At 39.6% G+C, this 21,003-nt stretch overlaps 1 protein-coding gene across 2 annotated transcripts in view; it reads left to right on the plus strand.

The window, feature by feature from the left end:
• Window positions 1–21,003, plus strand: part of UNC13B (unc-13 homolog B (C. elegans)) — a 252,964-nt gene that overhangs the window by 130,627 nt on the left and 101,334 nt on the right. For both annotated transcript variants that reach the window (XM_011980107.1, XM_011980108.1), the window contains exon 8: window positions 12,365–12,599. In XM_011980107.1, coding sequence (XP_011835497.1) covers window positions 12,365–12,599 — 235 coding nt within the window. The remainder of the gene's footprint in view (window positions 1–12,364; window positions 12,600–21,003) is intronic.

Below are 21,003 nucleotides of genomic sequence, written 5' to 3' on the forward strand. Positions count from 1 at the left end.
ATGTTAGAGAGTGGACCCATAAAAGAGTGAAAAGCAGTTCGTAATGCTAGAATTGGAGTTGAGTTGCAATTTTAAATAAAATTCTGAGTATTGGCCACATGAGAAGGTGACATTTGAATAGACTTGAAATAGGTGAGGGAATTAACATGTGACTCTCTGGGGAAAGAGTGTGATAGGCAGCGTGAACAGCTAGTTCAAAAGCTGGTAGCTACTGAAAAAGGAGTAGGAAGAGTTTTGCTGGGTGCTGGGAATGCTGTTTCTTGATCTGTGTGCTGGTTACCTGAGTGTGTTCACAGTATTTATTGAGTAGTACAGGCTGGGCATGGTGGCTCACACCTGTAATCCCAGCACTTTGGGAGGCCGAGGCCGGGGGATCACTTGAGGTCAGGAGTTTGAGACCAGTCTGGCCAACATGGTGAAATCCCATCTCTACTAAAAATAAAAAAATTAGCCAGGCATGGTGGCGGACGCCTGCAGTCCAGCTACTTGAGAGGCTGAGGCAGGAGAATCGTCTGAACCCGGGAGGCAGAGGTTACAGTGAACCAAGATCTTGGCCCTGCACTCCAGCCTGGTTGACAGAGCAAGACTCTGTCTCAAAAAAATAAAAAAAACAAAAATGTTGAGCAGTACAGTTATGATTTGTGTATTTTTCTCTATCTTATACTTCAGTAGAGCTTTTATATTTAAAAATATTAGTGGATGTTGAACATTTCAAAATGCCTTAATAGTACTTAACCAATTATTCATGGGTATTTTTCTTTGACATTAATATAATGAATGCATTGATCAGTTTCTATTAATAAATCATCTTTGCCTTTCTAAAATATAACCTACTTGGTTATGGTGAATTATTCTTTTACTATAATGCTAGGTTTGATTTGCTTGTATTTCATTTTGGATTTTTCTATCTATATCACAAGTAAGGTTGGTGAATAGTTTTTCTTTCTGTTATTCTCCAATGTTAGATTTGAAGTGTTTTCCTTAATTATAGGTTCTTTACTACTGTTTTCCATAGAAAGAGAAGTTCTACAGTACTTACCTAATCAACTGTCTAGAAAAAGGGAAGAGAATAATTTCTAGTGTTTGAGTTTATGGTCCTTATGAGCTACCTGGTAATTACTACAATTTAGTAGTTGATAGGTGAGTTCCTGTCATTCCCTGAACAGACGGCTGTTCACATGGAGTCTGGGGCTTAAGTATTCCATCATTTTAATGTCATGGAAAAATTAGCCAGTACTGGACTACTAATGCGTGGTGTAACAGTTGCCTGGGAGTGTTTTGATAATCATAGACCTTATTTTTTAATGTGACTATTTCTGGTTTCTTACATTTTCCACTAGAAACAAGATAAAATGTGCAGAAGGAGAAGCCTGTGAGTGTGTTGCTATAGCCTAGTCACCCAGCCTAGGGGATGGGGATAAGTGCAGAGGTTTACCTTCTAGGAAAGAGGATGTACTTTGGTCTTAGAACTGCTAGAATTTTTTCACTGTATGATCACATTGAACTTTTCTTCAGGCTCGATAGGATAGTAGGTCTGGCTGCCTTCTTCCTCCATTAGCACAGGAGTACTAATGGCTTTTTCAAATAGGAAATTCTATAGCTGTGTTTTTCGCAATGTAATTCAAGAATCATTGGCATGAGAGTCACCAGGTTTCTTGTTAAAAAGATAGATTCCAACAATAACAAAAATGGCGGATTCCTAAGCTACTCTAAGCCATTTGAGTTAGAATCTCTGTGAGTAGAGTTTAAAATTTACATTCTAAACAAGAGCCTCAAGTAATTCTTATTAAAATTTAAAAATGGCCAGGCACATGGTTCACTCCTGTAATCCCAGCACTTTGGGAGCCTGAGGCAGGTGGATTGCTTGAGCTTAGGAGTTCGAGACCAGCCTGGGCAACATGGTGAGACCCCATCTCCACAGGAAATATAAAAATTAGCCGAGTGTGATGGCATGTGCCTGTAGTCCCAGCTTCTCAGGAGGCTAGGGTAGGAGGATTGGTTGAGGCTGCAATGAGCCATGATTGTCACTGTACTCCAGCATGGGTGATAGGGCAAGACCCGGTTTCTAAAAACAAATTTTTAAGAAGTCCAGTCAAATATCTGTAATAATTCAGAATCATACTATAATCTCTAATAATACTTAAGGTAATAAGTTTCTTGATGAGGACAGTTAAATCTTTGAGGAAAGCACAAGAGGAGGGAGATTTCAGCAGAATTAACTACTAAGTTTGTTGACTGATTGGACATGGGGAATAAAGTAAAGAGAAATTTTAAGAATGGTCCTGTGGTTTCTGATTTCAAAGTATTGGGAGTTCAGTGGTTTTGGACTTGAGGTGTATTTGCTATACTCCCATATCTCTAGAGCATTTTTAACGTTGTAAATACAATGCCATTACCACTGGGGGCTGTGATACTGTGATTTTATAATAAGAAACATATATTTTGATCTTTGTCTCTGGTTCCTGACACAGAGCTCCTAATCCCTTGGAATTTTTTGGATGCTAGGAATGTCTGTTGTTCTAATGAGGGACTCTTGATGGGCTTTCGCGTAGGAGCCAGTTATCAGAAAGACCAAGCCATGTTTGGAAGTTTGGAACTCTTTTTTTTTTTTTTTTTTTGAGATGGAGTCTCACTGTGTCACCCAGGCTGGAGTGCAGTGGCTGTGATCTCGGCTCACTGCAACCTCCGCCTCCCAGGTTCAAGCGATTCTCCTGCCTTAGCCTCCCAAGTAGCTGGAATTACAGGTGCCTGCCACCATGCTTGGCTAATTTTTGTATTTTTAGTAGAGAAGAGGTTTTACCATGTTGGCCAGGCTGCTCTCGAACTCCTGACCTCAAATGATCCACCCACCTCGGCCTCCCAAGAAGCTTGAAACTTTTAGCCCCATTCCATTTCCTTCAGGAAAGGGAGAGGAACTGGAGATTGAGTTAACAATTGATCATGCCAGGCCAGTCACAGTGGCTCATGTCTGTAATCCCAGCACTTTGGGAGGCTGAAGCAGGAGGATCACTCCAGAAGCTTGAGACCAGCCTGGGCAACATAGTGAGACTCTGTTTATACAAAAAATAATACCACTAATACTACTATTGATTGTGCCTATATGATAAAGCCTCCATAAAAATCCCAAAACTATGGATTTTCGGAGCCTCTGTATTGGCAAACACATCCATGTGTTTGGTGGATGGTGCATCCCAAATCCACAGGGCAGAAGCTCCTGTGCCCAGGACCCTTCCAGACCTTGTTCTGTGTATTTCTTCATGTGGCTGTTCAAATATTTCCTTTGTAATATCCTCTATCATAGATGGGTAAACATAAGTAAAATGTTTTCTTCAATTCTGTGAGTTGTCCTGCCTCAGCCTCCCATGTAGCTGGAACCACAGGCATGCACCACCATGCCCAGCTAACTTTTTGGTTTTGCCTGTTTTCGAACTTGTTATAAATTGAATTCTATCATTCCTTTGGAGCTAGTTTCGTTTCTTTTTCTTTCTTTTCTTCTTCTTTTTTTTTTTTTTTTGAGTTGGAGTCTTACTCTGTCGCCTAGGCTGGAGTGCATTGGCATGATCTTGGCTCACTGCAACCACCACTCCTGGGTTCAAGTGATTCTCCTGCCTCAGTCTCTTGAGTAGCTGGGATTACAGGTGTCCATCTCCACACCTGGCTAATTTTTGTATTTTTAGTAGAGAACGGGTTTAACCATGTTGGCCAGGCTAGTATCAAACTCCTGACCTCAGGTGATCTGCCCACCTCAGCCTCCCAAAGTGCTGGGATTACAAGCAAGAGCCACCATGCCTGACTTCACTGTGTATTCTTGCTAACAATGTACAAGAGTTCCAGTTGCTCCACAGCCTCACCGACGCTTTGGACTGTCGATTGTTCCTCTTCCTCCTCCTCCTCCTCCTTCTCTTACTCTTTTTCTTCTTCTTTCTACAATTTCTGTTTGCTTTTTAAATGTGGTTGTTCCTTAGGGTTCCCCCGCTTCATATAGTCTTTTTTTTCTTGGCCTGCACTCTTGCCTTAGTGTTTTTATTTACTTGCATTTTTATTTATGCTCATTTATAAATATTTGTTGAACTTTTACATTGTGCCATGCATTATCAGGTGCTGAGGATACAGCAAAAGAACAAAGCAGAAAAATCCCTGCCCTTATTGGAACGTATAGTCTGAAAACTTCCAAGTCTGTTCCACATCTCTTTCCACATCCACACCCGTATATCTAGCTATCTACTGGCCATGTTCATTTGAGATATTCCACAGATATCTCAGAGTCAATATACCTAACCCTGCATTAATCATCTCCTTCAGCCTGCCCCCATGTTGTATTCTTTTCTCAGTGAATGATGTCACACTCATCCAGTAGCTCAAGCTAAACACCTAAGGAATATTATTTAATCCTTATTCTCCTCACTTTCCACATTTATTTACTCATTAAATGCTATTCATTTTCCCTCCAGAATATCTCATGAATCTATCCCCTTCTCTCTACCCACTCTGCCACTTCCCTAGTCCAGGCTATCAACAGATGAGTGTACCATTCTCCTTACGAGCCTCCCTGATACCTCCTCCCTGCGAATCAGCAGTCCTTTCTACCCTACCAACCACCATTGGCCACACTGTTCCACTGTTCTCTTTCTAAAATGGCAAATCTGATCCTGTCTTTCCCCTCTTAAAAGCTCTGATAGCTCTGTGTTGCCCTCCAGGTAATTCCAAATCCTTCATATTACTTAATTTCTAAACATTACCTAAGACCCATAGTCATTAGATTCTTTCATAATTCTGTAGCCTCTCACTCTAGATATTCTGGAACTATTTTCAGCTCACTGAACATGCCTTTGCATGCATAATTTCCTTTTCCTGGGACATTTTCTCCTTCCTTTTCTCAGTACTAATGCCTAGCAAAACCTAACTATCCTCAGTAATTATTCTGCTGGCTAGTTATGTGTTTTAATGCATTTTTGGGGTAGGGAAGGAAACTTGCTTATTTAAACTGGTGTAATTTATCTTATGATGGTTCTGAGCTAAAGTGGTGAGAGTATGGAACTGGCTTGTCAGAGAACGTGACTTGTTTTTTCATAGGTTAGAGATGGGCCCAGTAGATGGGATCAGATTACTCATTCAATTTATTAGTACAGTAGAGATTTGCTGAGAACTTTTATGTATAAGAAACTGCTGTGGAGTGCTGTGGAGTGCTCAAAGATGAGTGGCAGTGTCCTGCAGAGAAAGGCTTCTTTGGGCTCACAGTTGTGATGAGAAACAGCAGTCACTTGCCTGGAGCGATCTAGGTTGATAGACATATTCTGAGGTGCTATGTGATCATTGTTTTTTTCCATTTTCTTTTTAAAAGAAATGAAGTAATTATACTCTAGCAGTTGCTGTGGCAACTCTTCTATAGGAGAGTTTTTTTTCCTGCCTCCCCTTCCCCCATGGTTAGAAAGTTAAATAAATTATTACAATTTTAAAATGGCACACTAAGCCAACATATCCTTTCTGAGAGGTGAGAAGAAGAGACATAGGTGGTTGGAATAAAGTAAGTGTATAGGAAGAAAACTGGCTGTCAGGGTATCACTAAATTAAAGTCTGTGATTGATTAGTAGTCCCGTATGCCCAGGATTGAGGATTAGCTCAAGTACTGAAAACAGCCTGGGTTGGCATCATCTGATGCTGCTAGAATTTCGAGTCTTTCTGTCGACTTTCAAGGGAGTCACACACTCAGAACCAGTTTGAGGGCCTTTTGGACCCCACATTGAAGATTCCTTAGCAGACCTTGGGACTGTCAGAGGGTGCAATTCTAGGAGTTGTGGTTTTTTTCTGCTTCTTATTTATTAGGACTCCATAGCGCAAGCAAAAACCTGGCAACATGACAAAATAACAACAAATGCTAGTTGCTCACCATCATCCGGGGACTGTGCCTGGCATTTTACATGTTTTTTCCTGTATGATCTTTACAATAACCCAGTGACGCTTATGTTATTATTATTCTCATATTACAGATGAGGAAATATCTATAATAACTTTCTCAAGATCATATAGCTAGTAAATCGCAGAGCCAGAAGAACTAAACATTGACTTTAAAACCCATATTCTCGGCTGAGTGTGGTGGGTCACTCCTGTAATCCCAGCATTTTGGGAGGCTAAGGCGAATGGATCACTGGAGGTTAGGAGTTCGAGGCCAACCTGGCCAACAAGGTGAAACCCTGTCTTTACTGAAAATACAAAAATTAGCCAGGCGTGTTGGTAGGCACCTGTAATCCCAGGTTCTTGGGAGGCTGAGGCATGAGAATCACTTGAACCCAGGGACAGAGGTTGCAGTGAGCTGAGATCACGTCACCACACTCCAGCCTGGGTGACAGAGGGAGACTCTGTCTCAAAAAATAAAAAAATAAAAAAGCCCATATTCTTAATTATGGAGCTATTTACTTCTTGTTTCTTGAGTTTAAAGGCCTAGTTTTAGTGATTTCTTTGTCACAATTAGTTCCCTGAAATTCAATTTGGGTGTGGAATAGGACTTAATTAATATTAGATTTTTGATTTTGGAAAATGAATAAAAAATATTTTCAATTTTCTCCTGTCCTTCAAAGCTTCTGTGTTTTACTGGATTTTATTAACAATTCATAGGTAATTCAGAAGAAGTGGCTCTTTTTGAGGACCCAATAGGCTAGTTTATTACATATTGTTTTAAGCCCCCTTCTGGTCTAGGTCTCTCTTAGAACGTCACCATTTAGGAGCTTATATGTCTTTCCTTTGTCAAAATAAGAAAAATTAGATCTTTGTCTATAAGAAACCCTTCCCTGTCTCTGTGTTCACCAAACCCGAGCCCATCACAATATATCTATGAGAAGCTAAGCCCTGATACCATGGGTAAGGGAGTAGTTCCCTTGTCTGGGAACTTAATTAGAAGATTAATTTCTTAAGAGATAAACATTGCCATTCTTTGACCTTTTAATTTTCAGTAGAGAGTAGCAAAATTGAATATCTTCGCTCCCAGACAAGGGAACTACTCCCTTACCCATGGTGTCAGGGCTTAGCTTCTCACAGATCTATTGTGATGGGCTCAGGTTTGGTGAACACAGACAGAGAAGGGTTTCTTAGAGACAGAGATCTAATTTTTCTTATTTTGACAAAGGAAAGACATATGAACTCCTAAATGATAATGTTCTGAGAGAGACCTGGACCAGAAGAGGGCTTAAAGCAATATGGAAGAAGTAATTTTTTGTTGTTGTTGTTTTGTGGGTGTTTTTGGTTGTTGTTAGTCTCTCTATAGTGAATGGCAGAGAGCAAGAATGTAGATTTGTCTCACGTTTGGTAGAAGGCAGAAACTATGTTATGTAAAGTGAATAGAATACAAGTGAGGTAGGCTCAAGTAAGGTAAGGCACATAATAGTTGCTGGGATGGGGAAATGACTTTTGAATTCCTTCAAAAAGTATTTTCAAAAATTATCTGCTGCTTCTTTGTGGTTTTCTTAGGTCACTGGACCTATTTGGGCTGGGGAGAGCAACAGAGTACGTAAGAATTGAAATTCCTTATCATTTTCTTGATCTTACCCACAAAGTACATACTCCCTCTGAATTGTGAAGCTGGATATTCATGCATTGACTTCCATTTCCCTCTCCTCTCCTACTTAAATCTTAGGAGACAGTTACCTGTGGTGGAATGTTATATCCTTTCAGGCTGGTTGTCAAGACAACTTTGTGTGTGTTTATGTGTGTTACAAATTTCAAACCAAAGTCCCAGTCATAATCCTGACAAGATCTCCTAATTTTTATTCCCCAGAGGCAAGTAGTAGCATCAGCCCACTAGTGTAGCCTTCTCCTTTGGTTAAGGAGTGCAGTGAACAGAAGGAGAAGGCTCATTCTAGGATGAACTAGAGTCAGGGTAATTGGTGTGCATTCTGATTTGGCTGGTTTTCTTGACTAGGAGGATATGCAGAACAGACTGCTGTCTCGGGTTTATTGGTCTAGCAAATTGTGAATGCCATTTCAGCCAAAAACCTGCTTTTGTTAAGGAAACAAGAGGCTGAGGACATGGCTTGGCTTTCCTTGAAGCAGCCCAGCTAGGCCACCTTTGTTGTAGAGCTTAGAGAGTGGGCAGCCAGTTCTTTGTGGCAAAACATGTAGCCCTAGGCTAACATTACTGGTTGTGTTACCCATCTCACGGGATCTGGTTGAGTCTGAGTGATTAGATATCCAGTAGGTATTAAGAGGGGCCAAAGTTTGTCCTGTCAGTGGAATTTCTCATGAAGTCTGTGCTTTCTGTGATTTGAATCCTGAGTATTTCTGCTATTAGGAAACTACTCAAAAGCAGCTTGATCCATTTATGCCTGATGTTCCATTAGTGGAACGCTAAGCATGTGGGAGTTATTTATATCCTACTGCTCAAGGTCATCCCCAAGAGTAGGTGACCTCAGGCATAAACGGGTTAACAGAGCTCAGTTAAGTTAAGGTTTTCAAGTAGAAAAAGCAACTAAGCCATGAAAAAAATGTGAATGAATTTTCTTTCCTTTCTTTGGTTGCTGAAGTTCTATTAATAGGTGTGCTGTGGATTTAAAGACCAATCCAGGACTCAATCCAGGAATACCACATACTAGAGGGCCTCATTGTTCTGTATTTCACTGGATTTTGTTTGAGTGCCTGCTGTGTGCTCAGAGGCCCATCTTTGTTTGCCCCAGGTTAGATGACCTTCCCAGCCTACTTTTGCAGGTTTTAATTTTCCATCATTTCCTGTGTGTCCTTTTATTTACCTATCAAATGAACTACAAAACAGTTTCTCAAAAATGTATAGCCTTTCCCACCACTGGGCCTTTAATCATGCCACTGCTTTTATCCAAATTCTAGAAGATATTTCCTCTCTGCCTCTAATCTTCACCTATTAAAAACGAACCAGTTCTTCAAAGCCATCTCCTCCGTAAAGCTTCCTTACTTACCCTATCAGGAAGTGATTTTACTTTTAACTCATAGCACTTGGTTTGTGCTATTTTCATGGTACTAAATGCCTTGTATAGCAATTCAATATTTGTATCTATATATTCTGTCTCCTACTAGACTGACTCTATATTCTGAGTCTTCTGTGTTGTTTGGTCTTGCATGTGTAGGCACTTAGTGAATGGTTGAGTGAATAGGTGTTCCCAGCCTTTTAATTTTCCATCTTTCAAATAGACTTTACCAGGGGCTTTTCAACTTTTACCCTCAAACTGGCTTTCTAGTTCCTTTTTAGGCTAAGCCAACCAAACCTGCACTAGGTTTCTCTCTGTAAAGCCAGGGCTTTTCTTGTCTAGTCGACATGGTGCTGTGGGGTAAATTGTGGAGTCAGTAAGAGATTGTCAGTGACACATTAAAAACACAGTTATTTAATTCAAATTGAAGTGTTACACATTTTCCTGAATTTCCATTTTTAGTTTCTAATCAGGCTTGGTGCCAGGAGGTTTTACTTTTTAGGAAAACTGGAGGTGATTGCCTGTCACTGCTTTTTTCTGTTTCTCTCCTTTGTCTCACTTTATTCCTTAGTATTTTCTCTCTCCTGCCCTCTCCTGCTTTTCATAATACCTTATACTCCCAACCTCTTCTTTCCATGGATGCTTTGTTTCTTAATATTTGCCCTTTATTTCTTTAGTGTAGAAATGTTGTTAGCCTTTAGTTAAGTTGTAGAGTATTCCTCCGTTTAGCCTAGCAAAATAAACAAAAAGCAGAGCATTATTTAGGAGTAATGGGTCACATGCAGGGAGAAAGTAAAACCTATGGATTTGGGTCGTGGGCTTCTAACTCTGGCTGAGCTGCACTCTCCGGCCTCAAAAGCGATAGGATTGTCTGTCGCGGTTGCCTCCTTGGAGACTGAATCTTGGTTCTCTGGGTTGTGTGCTAATACTTTTCCTGCCAGAGTTTAGTAGAACTCTGGTTTTGTCTCCTTTGTTGCCTCTGCCCCCTCATCTGTATGCATGAATAGTCCAGCACTGACTTCTACAGACTTGCTCTTTCTGTGGGTTCGGAAAGAATTAAGTCTGAGTGGCATATGGTTTTGTCTCTGGGTCCTATTTTTCTTGTCTTCAGAACAACAGATGCATCAAGGGCTAAAACCAGTGCTTCCAAAGTCTCTTTTTCCTTGTATGTCATCAGAATGCTTTGTAAGCAGAATGCTTTGCATCCCTGTTGTTTGCTTTTGTTTTCAAGCTTTACTACTCCTGCCCTGGTCAGTGGACTACTTGCTCCAAATGTCAAGTATTACTAATAATTGTTCCTGACCATTTGAACATTAGCTTCTTTCTCATGTTGATATTTTTCCTCCTGGGGTTCTAATCCCTCTCCTCTCCTTTTTTTATGTTCACATGTAACCATAAACTGAAATAGGAAAAGCTCATAAGATCATCTTACCCCATCTCCCATCTGTACCCAGAAATATTATCGAGAGTCCAATGCTCAGATTTTCTTCCTTATCTATAAAACCCACATGTTTGTGCTCTGTCTCTTTTACTGGAACTCTTATCCTACCGGGTTGTCTAACAGAAGCCAAGGGGTCATTTCCCTATTATCTTCCATATGGCCCTATGTTTTACAATTCTGTCTGGAATTTTCTGTTTCTAGTTTTAACTCTTTTCTGTTTCCACTGTATAGATGCAAGTCCTTATTTCCTGCCTGAGCAATTGTAAAAGCCTAACCTTACGGTCTTCAGGAGGCTTCCACTGCCCACATTGCTACAAGATTATCTTTTTTTTTTTGAGACAGAGCCTTGCTCTGTCACCCAGGCTGGAGTGCGGCACAATCTTGGCTCATTGCAACCTCCACCTCCTGGGTTCAAGTGATTCTTCCGCCTCAGCCTCCTGAGTAGCTAGGATTACAGGCACCTGCCATCATGCCTGGCTAATTTTTGTATTTTTGCAGAGATGGGGTTCCATCATGTTGGCCAGGCTGGTCTCGAACTTCTGACCTCAGATGATCCACCCGCTCGGCCTCCCAAAGTGCTGGGATTACAGGCGTGAGCCACTGCGCCTGGCCAAGATCATCTTTTAAAATTAATAACATGAGTTCATTTTCTGCTAAAAGTATCTCCATTTTGAGATGGTGAACATTCCTTTTCCTCATTGTGAACCAAATAGGAACTTGTCAAGAAAGGACATGTGGAACCCTGTTAATCATACACGTAAGGGTATGGTGTCAGATACGACTTCCTCTTTGTAAAATAGGCTACAAAGCACTCTTAGGTTGAGCTCCCTTTCCAAGCACAGCGGTGATTTGTAAGTGTGGTCTTTTTAGCTAATTTTAAGAAAAAAACTGTAGCCAGTCAGGTGCTGGTCTGAAAGGCAGAAATAATTCTATGAAATTGTAGTCACTGCTGTTAGATAAACTTGGCTGCATTGTCAGCAAGATCCCATTGGCAGCACATATGTTTTTTCTTTTCTCAGCCCATCCCCTGGATGGGAATTCTGAGCCTAGGGTGTAGGTGCTTGACAGGAATTGTTAGAAAAACCCAACACTGCAGCAGCACCATAAGAGTGCTACTGTTCTCAGCTGCATCTGGAGCCTTTGACTTGATTTCCAAGCCTTGGCTTTGACCCTCCTGATTTCCAGGACCAGCTTCTGATGTTGGACCTTATTTGGTACAGTCTGTATGTTTAAAAGTCTGAAAACACCAAGACATTAAACAAAAGTTTTGTTGTTTATTTTCCCAAGATATGAAAAGCTAATTTTTTTTTTGGAGACGGAGTCTTGCTCTGTCACCCAGGCTGGAGTGCAGTGGCGCGATCTTGGCTCACTGCAACCTCCGACTCCTGGGTTCAAGCAATTCTCCTGCCTCAGCCTCCCGAGTAGCTGGGATTACAGGTGAACACCACCACGCCCAGGTAATTTTTTGTATTTTTGGTAGAGACAAGGTTTCATCATGTTGGCCAGGCTCGTCTTGAACTCCTGACCTCAAGTGATCCACCTGCCTCAGCCTCCCAAAGTGCTAGGATTACAGGTGGGAGCCGCCACACCTGGCTGAAAAGCTAATTTTTTAAACCTCTGCTCCCTTCCCCTTTCTTTAATAACAGAGAACCAGACTGTATTTGTGACATTTAAAAGCAGTTTTTAATTATGGTTATGATAGTTGGAGAAGCAGAATTCCAAAGAATTCTGCAGTGGGAAAATGCAACCTGGAACTCCTCTAAGAATAAGCACTAAAATTAAACTAAGTATACTATCTCCTGTGATAAAGAAGAGAGACTTGTGGGTATCAATTGAGACCGTTCTGCTCATGGCTCTGAGGTCACTGGGGTCACGTGAAACTTAGCTTGCTTTTGTTCTCAAGATCCAGACTTGTTACTACTAAGTTAGAAGCAGAAATAATTCTGAAGAACTGAATAAAGCTGGGGTGCTTTCATTGAATGTGCTTATTCCATAGCTTTTGAAGACCCTGATAGTGCCGTCGATGACCGAGATAGTGACTATCGCAGTGAGACCAGCAACAGCATCCCACCTCCTTACCATACAACTTCCCAGCCCAACGCTTCTGTGCACCAGTTTCCTGTGCCGGTGGGATTACCGCAGCAGCTGCTACTTCAAGGCAGTTCCCGGGACTCTTGTAATGATTCTATGCAAAGTTATGACTTCGATTATCCTGAGCGGCGGGCCATCAGGTGGGTATTGGGCACAAAGTACTTTCTCTTCGTAATATCCAGGTCTCATGATGCAATTGGAAACAAGAATTTGGATGCTTTAACCTTAAGAGGTAGCGGAAGGGTAGCAATATCACAGGCCAAACTGCAGTCATTTTGTGTAGATTGTTAGTTTTTTTTTCTCTTCCACATGTTTATACATTGCCATAAGGAATGTTTATACATTGCCATAAGGAATACTTATTTTTATGATCAGTGATTCTCAACTGATCAGGGCAGGCCCACTTGGGGTGTATCTGCCCCACTTCCTGACTCAGTGAGTTTGCTATACCCTTCGCCAAGATTAAAAACAGAAAAATCACAGATTGGATAGTCCTTCTTGCCTAAATATTTCCCTGGGAACTTTAGAAGAAAACCAATATGATTTCTTATAGCAGATTAAGTATTTTTACTGGAGGCCAGGCGCGGTGGCTCAAGCCTGTAATCCCAGCACTTTGGGAGGCCAAGACAGGCGGATCTTGAGGTCAGGAGATCGAGACCATCCTGGTTAACATGATGAAACCCCGTCTCTACTAAAATATACAAAAAACTAGCTGGGCGAGGTGGCGGGCGTCTGTAGTCCCAGCTACTTGGGAGGCTGAGGCAGGAGAATGGCATAAACCTGGGAGGCGGAGCTTGCGGTGAGCTGAGATCTGGCCACTGCACTCCAGCCTGGGCGACGGAGCAAGACTCCGTCTCAAAAAAAAAAAGTATTTTTACTGGAACTTAATTTTAATTTTATTTTATTTCTAAAATATATAAAACAATTATGTGGTTTAAAAAATGTTAAGGTACAATACAGCATAAAGAGTTTCCCACCCACACTTACCTTCCTGTACCCCATCTTCTTCCTGTTTCATAATTCCCTTCCTACTGTTGTTTGTTATGTATCCTTCCTTAGACTATTGTCATATATTTATGAGTATAAAAGCAAATACATACATATGTGCTCTCCCCTGCCCCGATTAAAAAAAAAATTCAGACTTAAAGAAAATTTAGAGAAGTAATTCAGTGAACACCCATATTCATGTTGCCTAGATTTACCAGTTGTGTTAACATTTTACCACATTTGCTTTATCTCATTCTCCCTAATATGTATTCATATACACATACATTTTCTCTGAACCACTTACAAATAAGTTGCAGATATTGTATTACTTCATCAGAAAGTATTTCAGCATGTTACTCCTAAGAAAAAGAACTTTCTCTTATATAACCTCAATATCATGATCACATTCAAGAAGTTTAATGATGCAATGTTATTATCTAATGTTTAGACCATATTTAAATTTCCCCAGTTATCTCCATAATGTTCTGTATGTATATTTGTTCTTTTCTGGTCCAGGATCCAATCCAGAACTGTGGTGCATTGCATTTGGTTTTCATGTTTCCTTAGCCTCCTTTAATTTAGCAAAAATTTCATTACTTTTTGTTTTTTTGGTCTTTTAAGAAGCTTTTTTCTTTTTCTTTTTCTTTTTCTTCTTCTTTTTCTTTTTCTTTTTGAGACAGAGTCACACTCTGTCTCCCAGGCTGGAGTGCAATGGGGTGATCTTGGCTCACTGCAACCTCAGCATTCCCTGTTCAAGTGATTCTCTTGCCTCAGCCTCCCGAGTAGCTGAGACTACAGGTGCATGCCACCATGCCCGGCTAATTTTTGTATTTTTGTTAGAGATGGGGTTTCACCATGTTGGTCAAGCTGCTCTCCATCTCCTGGCCTCAAACGATCTGCCTTCCTCTGCTTCCCAAATGGAATTACAGGCGTGAGCCGCCGTGCCTAGCCTAAGACACTTTTTTTTTTTTTTTTGAAGAGTGCAGGCCAGTTGTTTTGAGAATGCCCCTTAGTTTGTTTTTGTCTGATTGTTTCTTCATGTTTAGAATCAGGTTAAACATTTTTGGCAAAAATGGTGGATGTTTCCTTCACATGCATTCAGGAAGCACATACTTTGTCTTATTATTGGTGATGTTTAGTTTGATCTCATGGTTAAGAAATTTGGTATATGCTGTATTTCTCCAGTGTAAAGTTACCTCTTCTTCATAATTAATAATATCTGAAGTGATACCTGAGACTGTATCAATACTCTGTTTCCCCAATAGTCTTTTACTCAATGATCTTAGCATCCATTGATCCTTGCCTGAATCAGTTATTTTATTGATTGGAGGTTAGTTTTCAAAAAATCATTCCAATTTAGCTTATCCTTTTAGTTTCTGAAATTCACTAGACTGGCTAGGTGCAGTGGCTGATGCCTATAATCCCAGCACTTTGGGAGGCAAGGCAGGAGGATCACTTGAGTCCAAGAGCTTGAGACCAGCCTGAGAAATATAGTGAAACCACATCTCTACAAAAAATAAACAAAATTAGCTGGACTTGGTGGTGCATGCCTATAGTCCTAGCTACTTGGGAGGCTGAGTTGGGAGAGATTGCTTGAGTCTGGGAGGTTGAAGCTATAGTATGCCAAGATTGCACCACTGCACTCCAGCCTGGATGACAGAGCAAGACTCTGTATCAGTCAATCAATAAAAAATTCACCAGACCATAGGATGATCTCCTTTTCTTGCCTACCTCACCAAACTGCTACATGGTGAGTTTAGAGACAGGGTCTTGCGTTGTTGCTCAGTTTGGTCTTGAATTCCTACGCTCAAGTGATCCTCCTGCCTCAGCCTCCTAAAGTGCTTGGATTACAGGTGTGAGCCATTGCACCTGGCCTTCTGGAAGATTTTTAGTGACTAAGTGTCTGCTTTGATCTTGCTTCTGTTTCCTAAATGAATGCTTTGGATGTTAGATCTATAAAGAACACACTGACCTAATAAGCTCCTAGCCTGTAGATTCTTTCTCCATCACTATCTTGGTACATAGAAGAAGGCAGTCTGCAACCTAACTGAAAGAAAGGTCAGACTGTCTTCAGTATTCATAAGTCTCACATGTAGCTTCTGCTGCTATAATCAGTATAGGGAAAGATTTTCTTTTTACTGTGATCCTCAATGCATATAGCTTTTAGATTTCACAAACAGCAAATCGTAATGCCTTAGGCTGGGCGTGGTGGCTCACACCTGTAATCCCAGTAATTTGGGAGGCTGAGGCGGGTGGGTCACCTGAAGTCAGGAGTTCGAGACCAGCCTGGCCAACATGGTGAAAACCCACCTCTGCTAAAAATACAAAAATTAGCTGGGCCTGGTGGTGGGAACCTGTAATCCCACCTACTCAGGAGGCTGAGGCAGGAGAATTGCTTGAACCCAGGAGGCGGTGGTTGCAGTGAGCTGAGATTGTGCCGTTGCACTCAGCTTGGGCAACAAGAGCGAAACTCCGTCTCAAAAAAAAATTATAATGCCTTAAATGATTTGTTATTTTTTGTAGTATAACAAAGTTTGACTTCTGCTGATAGTAAAAAAATGTTTTATATGTATTTTTTTCTTATTAAAAGAAATATGTTTGACTATATTCTTGGCTATACATCCTCAAATATAACTTTCAGAAAGTTAACAGCTTGACTTCTTTTTAGACTAAAAATTTATCAGCAAATTTCGGTTTCTTGAAATTCCTTGATATGTTTTTATGGTATACTTTAATATTGCAAATACATTCTAGATATTGGTACAACATGTTTAATTTTTTTGTTTGTTTCTTAGAAAAATAAAAGAATTCTAAAAAGCTCACCAATGAAAATTTGCAAGTTGAAGCATTTAAAAATTGATATTATAGCTGTTCTTTTTCTGATATGGAATAAGCTATTTGGCTACATTGATATAATATTTAAGAACATGTGGATTTCTTTTTCATATTTTTTTAGTCTGAATGCTTTTTGTCACATTGGCAATTTTATTATTCTAGTCTTCTCATTGAACATGTATTAAATCTTATAACTTCTTTCTTCCTTTTCCCTGTCTCTTCCTTTTTCTTTGCTTTATTGTTCCTCCAATTTTATCCCTTCACATCAGACAAGGGTCACGGGCTAAAGATGAAAAAATTAGGATTATTTCAGCCTTCTCTGATGTTGACTATGAAGAGCAAGAAGATATACATAAGGAGATAGAGGGGAAAATATCACAAGAGTGTCTAGAAAATAATAACATAAACTTGAAGGAAGCAGAGGTAAAAGAAATTAGAACCCTTTCAAAAATGGATAAATACTACAGCCAACAGAAACAACCAAAGTATAAGAACAGGAAAAAGACACCACCTCAGAGCCAACAGACAGAATTCTCTACTGAATTTAAGGTTGAAGCATCTGTTTTCTCCAGGTATCCTCAAAAATATGATACACTAGATAGACGAAGAAAAAAGAAACCCTTATACAATTATTTTGAAGACACTGAAAGAAGGCATTATGATGAGAGATCTGAAACTAAGACTAACTACAAAAGTACATATTCTAATATTGAAAATTGTACCCTTTGCCATACTGAAAATAAGAAACAAAATATGGGGTACCCAGTTTTGTACCCCTACAAAAATGGATTTGTGGTTAAGAGTGGCCTGCAGCGCATTAAGTTGGAAAGTCATGATTATCATCTGTCCAGTTGTTTAAGACACTGTGAAAAGTCATCTGGCTCAAACCAGCATGTCACTAATTTTACCTCATTAGATGTTCTTGAAGATTCTACTAGTAGTACTTCTGATGAACTTCTGGGTTCCCCCATTTCTGATAAGCAGGAAAATTTACAGTCACCAACATGGCATTCATCCAGTGTCCACCATCTTGGAGATTTTCCTGAAGAATATTATGTAGCAAATTCAGCATTGCCATTACAAAGGATGAATTGTGATGCAAAAACACTTGGAGATCTGTCTGGGTGCTCTATAGAAGAGATAACCCCTTCCTCTATTGAGGAGCCCAAGGAGGACCATATTGATACAATGGATGAGCTTCAGTGTTTGGTAGAAACTGTGTCAGAATATTTAGCAGAGAAGGAAGAGGAGATTAATAGATTTGGTTCACTTTCAAAAACTAAAAAATCACATAAACAAAATAGTACTGTTGATGCAGAACAGAGAACGCCTGGGGATCAAATACCACCTTTAACTATTGTCAAGAATGACAAGGACACGGCCATCTCTTTCCCTGAGTTGACTGGAGTAAAATGTGCCGTTGGTTCTTTGTTTAGTTCACTCACAGAAAAAGTGGGTTCAGGTACAAAGCATCTAACAAACTCTGTGGAAAAGTTGGTTTCCTTAGTTCCAGAAAAAGCAGAAACTCTTAATCAAATAGAGGCGATTAATTTGGGATCTAAACCCAGAGCCATGGCAGTATTGGAAAAGGATCTTTCCGTGCAATCTCCATTATCTTCTCAAAGAGATGATAATGTGAATATAGGCAGACATGGAAAAACCTCTGAAAACGAGCACATGGGCAATAAAACTGGGAGCTTATACTTTGAGAATGCAACAGAAAGTATTGCAAAGGACTCATCTCTACAGAGTCAGAGTTCGGTTATAAAGTCGGTTTTCAGCAGGTTAAATCCATTGAAGATCTTTTCAGAAAAGGAGGAAACAAAAAAAGATGACCAGAGTAAGCCACCGAGAAAAGAAAGCTTTGTTGAGTGTGGTTTGGAGTTAAATAAAAGGGAAGGCACTCTTGACAATCACAGTAGTAGCATCATTGCATTAAATAGTAGTGATGAAGAAACTACGGGCTGGTTCCAGATGCCCACAAGTGAGAATTTGTTGTCCTCCCAAGTAACTAGTGAACCTTCAAACTTAGCTAGTTCTGCAAGTAAAAATGATGACATTGAGAGTCTATTGGAGGGAAAACCCTGTATAGATGTGTCTGTGTTACCAGATCAACAAAAAATATGTGCCAAAGATACTCCAGGACATCCTTGTATAGCTGGCAGTAGAACTGCAAGTAAAGAGGTATCTTCAAAGCCATTAGAGGAAGACAAAGTTACTGGTAATGATGATTTCCTTGAGCCACTCAGAAAATCATTTAGCCAGTTTTTGCTCACTTCCCCTGAGACTTGTTCAAAGGAAAGTTTGTCAGAATCGGTGAAAATTCACCAGGTGGAGGAAGATGGATTGGAAAGGGCCTCTAAGAAAGATGGTCGTTCCTTTTCCTTTAGTGGAAAACTAAATCTTCCATTTTTTAGAGGTCTTGGTCATTCTGAAAAGCAACAGGAGTTAAAAGAGAAAGGAAGCATTTTTCCTTTGTTTAAATTTTCTTTCACTGACAGCAAGTTTACTGTTAATGATGGCTCAGCAGTAACCACTGATGAGGAGAGCAAAAAAAATTGCCAGGAAGATACCAAACATAGTTCAGTAAAATCTAGTTATGTTCCAAATATTCATAGTGATCTAGGAAAATTTGACAGCACAGAGGAATTTAAAAAGAGTGACCAAATAAATTGTCCTGAAGATGCCAAACTTAATTCAATAAAATCTAGTTCAGTTCCAGATATTCCTGATGATCTAGAGAAGTTTGACAGTACAAAGGAATTTAATAAGAGTGACCAAGTAAATTGTCCTGAAGATGCCAAACTTAGTTCAATAAAATCTAGTTCAGTTCCAAATATTCATAATAATCTAGGGAAATTTGACAGTACAGAGGAATTTAATCAGAATGACCAAAGAAATAGTCCTGAAGATGCCAAATTTAATATAATACAGTCTGATTCAGTTACAAATATTAATAATGATCCGGGGAAATTTGGGAGTATAGAGGAATTAAATCCAAGTGACCACACAGCAGGAGAGAATTTTGAAAGAGATGGATTAGCCATCCCTGGAGTTGTGCCCAAAAAACATATAACTTCAGATCCTTTAGGAGAAGGTAAGAGTTTAATACAAGCAACATCTTCAGTAGCATCAGACTCTTCATTAGAGTGTATTTCTGCCACTTCGAAATCCACTTTGGTTAATGAAATTAATGAAGATAAGGTTATAGATAAGACTTCCAAGAAAAAAACCCAAGGAAGCTTCCTTTCTGGCCTGTTTAATAGGTTTTCTTCTGCTGAAAATTTGTCTAGTCAAGAATTAAATTTGAAAAATGATGACTCCCATCACAAGAATGATACCCCAGGTTTAATCTCTGGAATATTTAACCTGCTATCAAATAGCAGTATGACTGATCATAAACCGAAGGAAGCAAAGTTCGTGTCTTTAGGCAACACGAAGAGTTTGAATGGAGATATGCATTTATCTTTGGATGAGGTCCCTGCTACTTCATGTGTGACGTCTGAGAACCCGAAGAACCATGTTGAAAAACATGAAACTTCTGGCTTCATAGAAGCCTCCTTGTTACCTAAAGAAAACATACCATTATCTGATGCTGGGGTTGATAATCATCATTGTTCTCCTACAGGGAAAAATCAGCAAAGTGAAAAGCATCGTCCCTCCTCTGAGAATACTGTACTTCACTGTGCTCCAAGTGCTCAGCTAGGTTTTTTGGATAAATCTATGGCTAAGAGGCAAATGCCAAACCATGTTCTTGAGGCAAAACTACATGAAAATTCAAAGAAGTTAAATTCACCTGTACTAAATACTAACATTCTCAATAAATCAAACAACTATCAGGCTTTTGAAGAGATGAACAGTCCTTTCTGTTTTGAATGGGACTCTGACATAAAAGATTTGTCTAAAAATTCCAGAAAACTTCAGCCAGTTTATTATATGTTAAATCAAAATAGATTTCCATCAGCAGATGCTTTCTTGTGGCTTGACTCAGAAAACTCAGTGATAAATTTTTGCCAAAAAGATCAAAATGCAAATATCTTGGAGTGGAGAACAAATCCAAACAGTGTCATTTGGTGTGACTTACCATATGAATCATTCAATCAGTTAGCATTTAATGAAGATTACTTATTAAGAGATGATGTGTGGGCAGCTAACTCATTATATGGAAACTCTGGTCCTCTTCCAATTAATGAGGCTAATAATTCACTAGAAGAATTACCGATTGACTTAAGTTCTTCATCAGATCATGAAAAGACTAGATGCCCCATAGTTGATCAAAAATCATTAAGGATGGATGAAAACTTTGTTTTTTCAAGTTTTGGTTATGAGTACCAGGAATGGTTGTCATGTCTTGAACGTGGAGTGTGGTGGCCATCAGAGGATGGGGATTATGGATATTATATGTTTCATGATGGTCAATATATCTATTCTCTTCTCACTGATTCTACTGGGCAGTATGCATATTTATTTATACCTGATTCTTATCAAGATTATTTGGATTGTGATTTACAGACAAATGGTCTATCAAGTATTACGTTGGATAACAGCATTATTTCTGCCTGTAGTTTTAAAGTACTTGATGAGGAAGACGAAATATTGTGGTATGTTGAAGAGGAACCAATTGATGACCCTCTTGATTTATCTTTAGCTTTGCCAAGAAGTGAAGAACCCTTGTATCTAAATTTAGAAACCTTTTCACAAGTACTTAAAGAGTCAAGTTAT

Source organism: Mandrillus leucophaeus, unplaced genomic scaffold (genome assembly GCF_000951045.1).
Source record: "Mandrillus leucophaeus isolate KB7577 unplaced genomic scaffold, Mleu.le_1.0 Scaffold208, whole genome shotgun sequence".
Lineage (NCBI taxonomy): Eukaryota > Metazoa > Chordata > Mammalia > Primates > Cercopithecidae > Mandrillus > Mandrillus leucophaeus.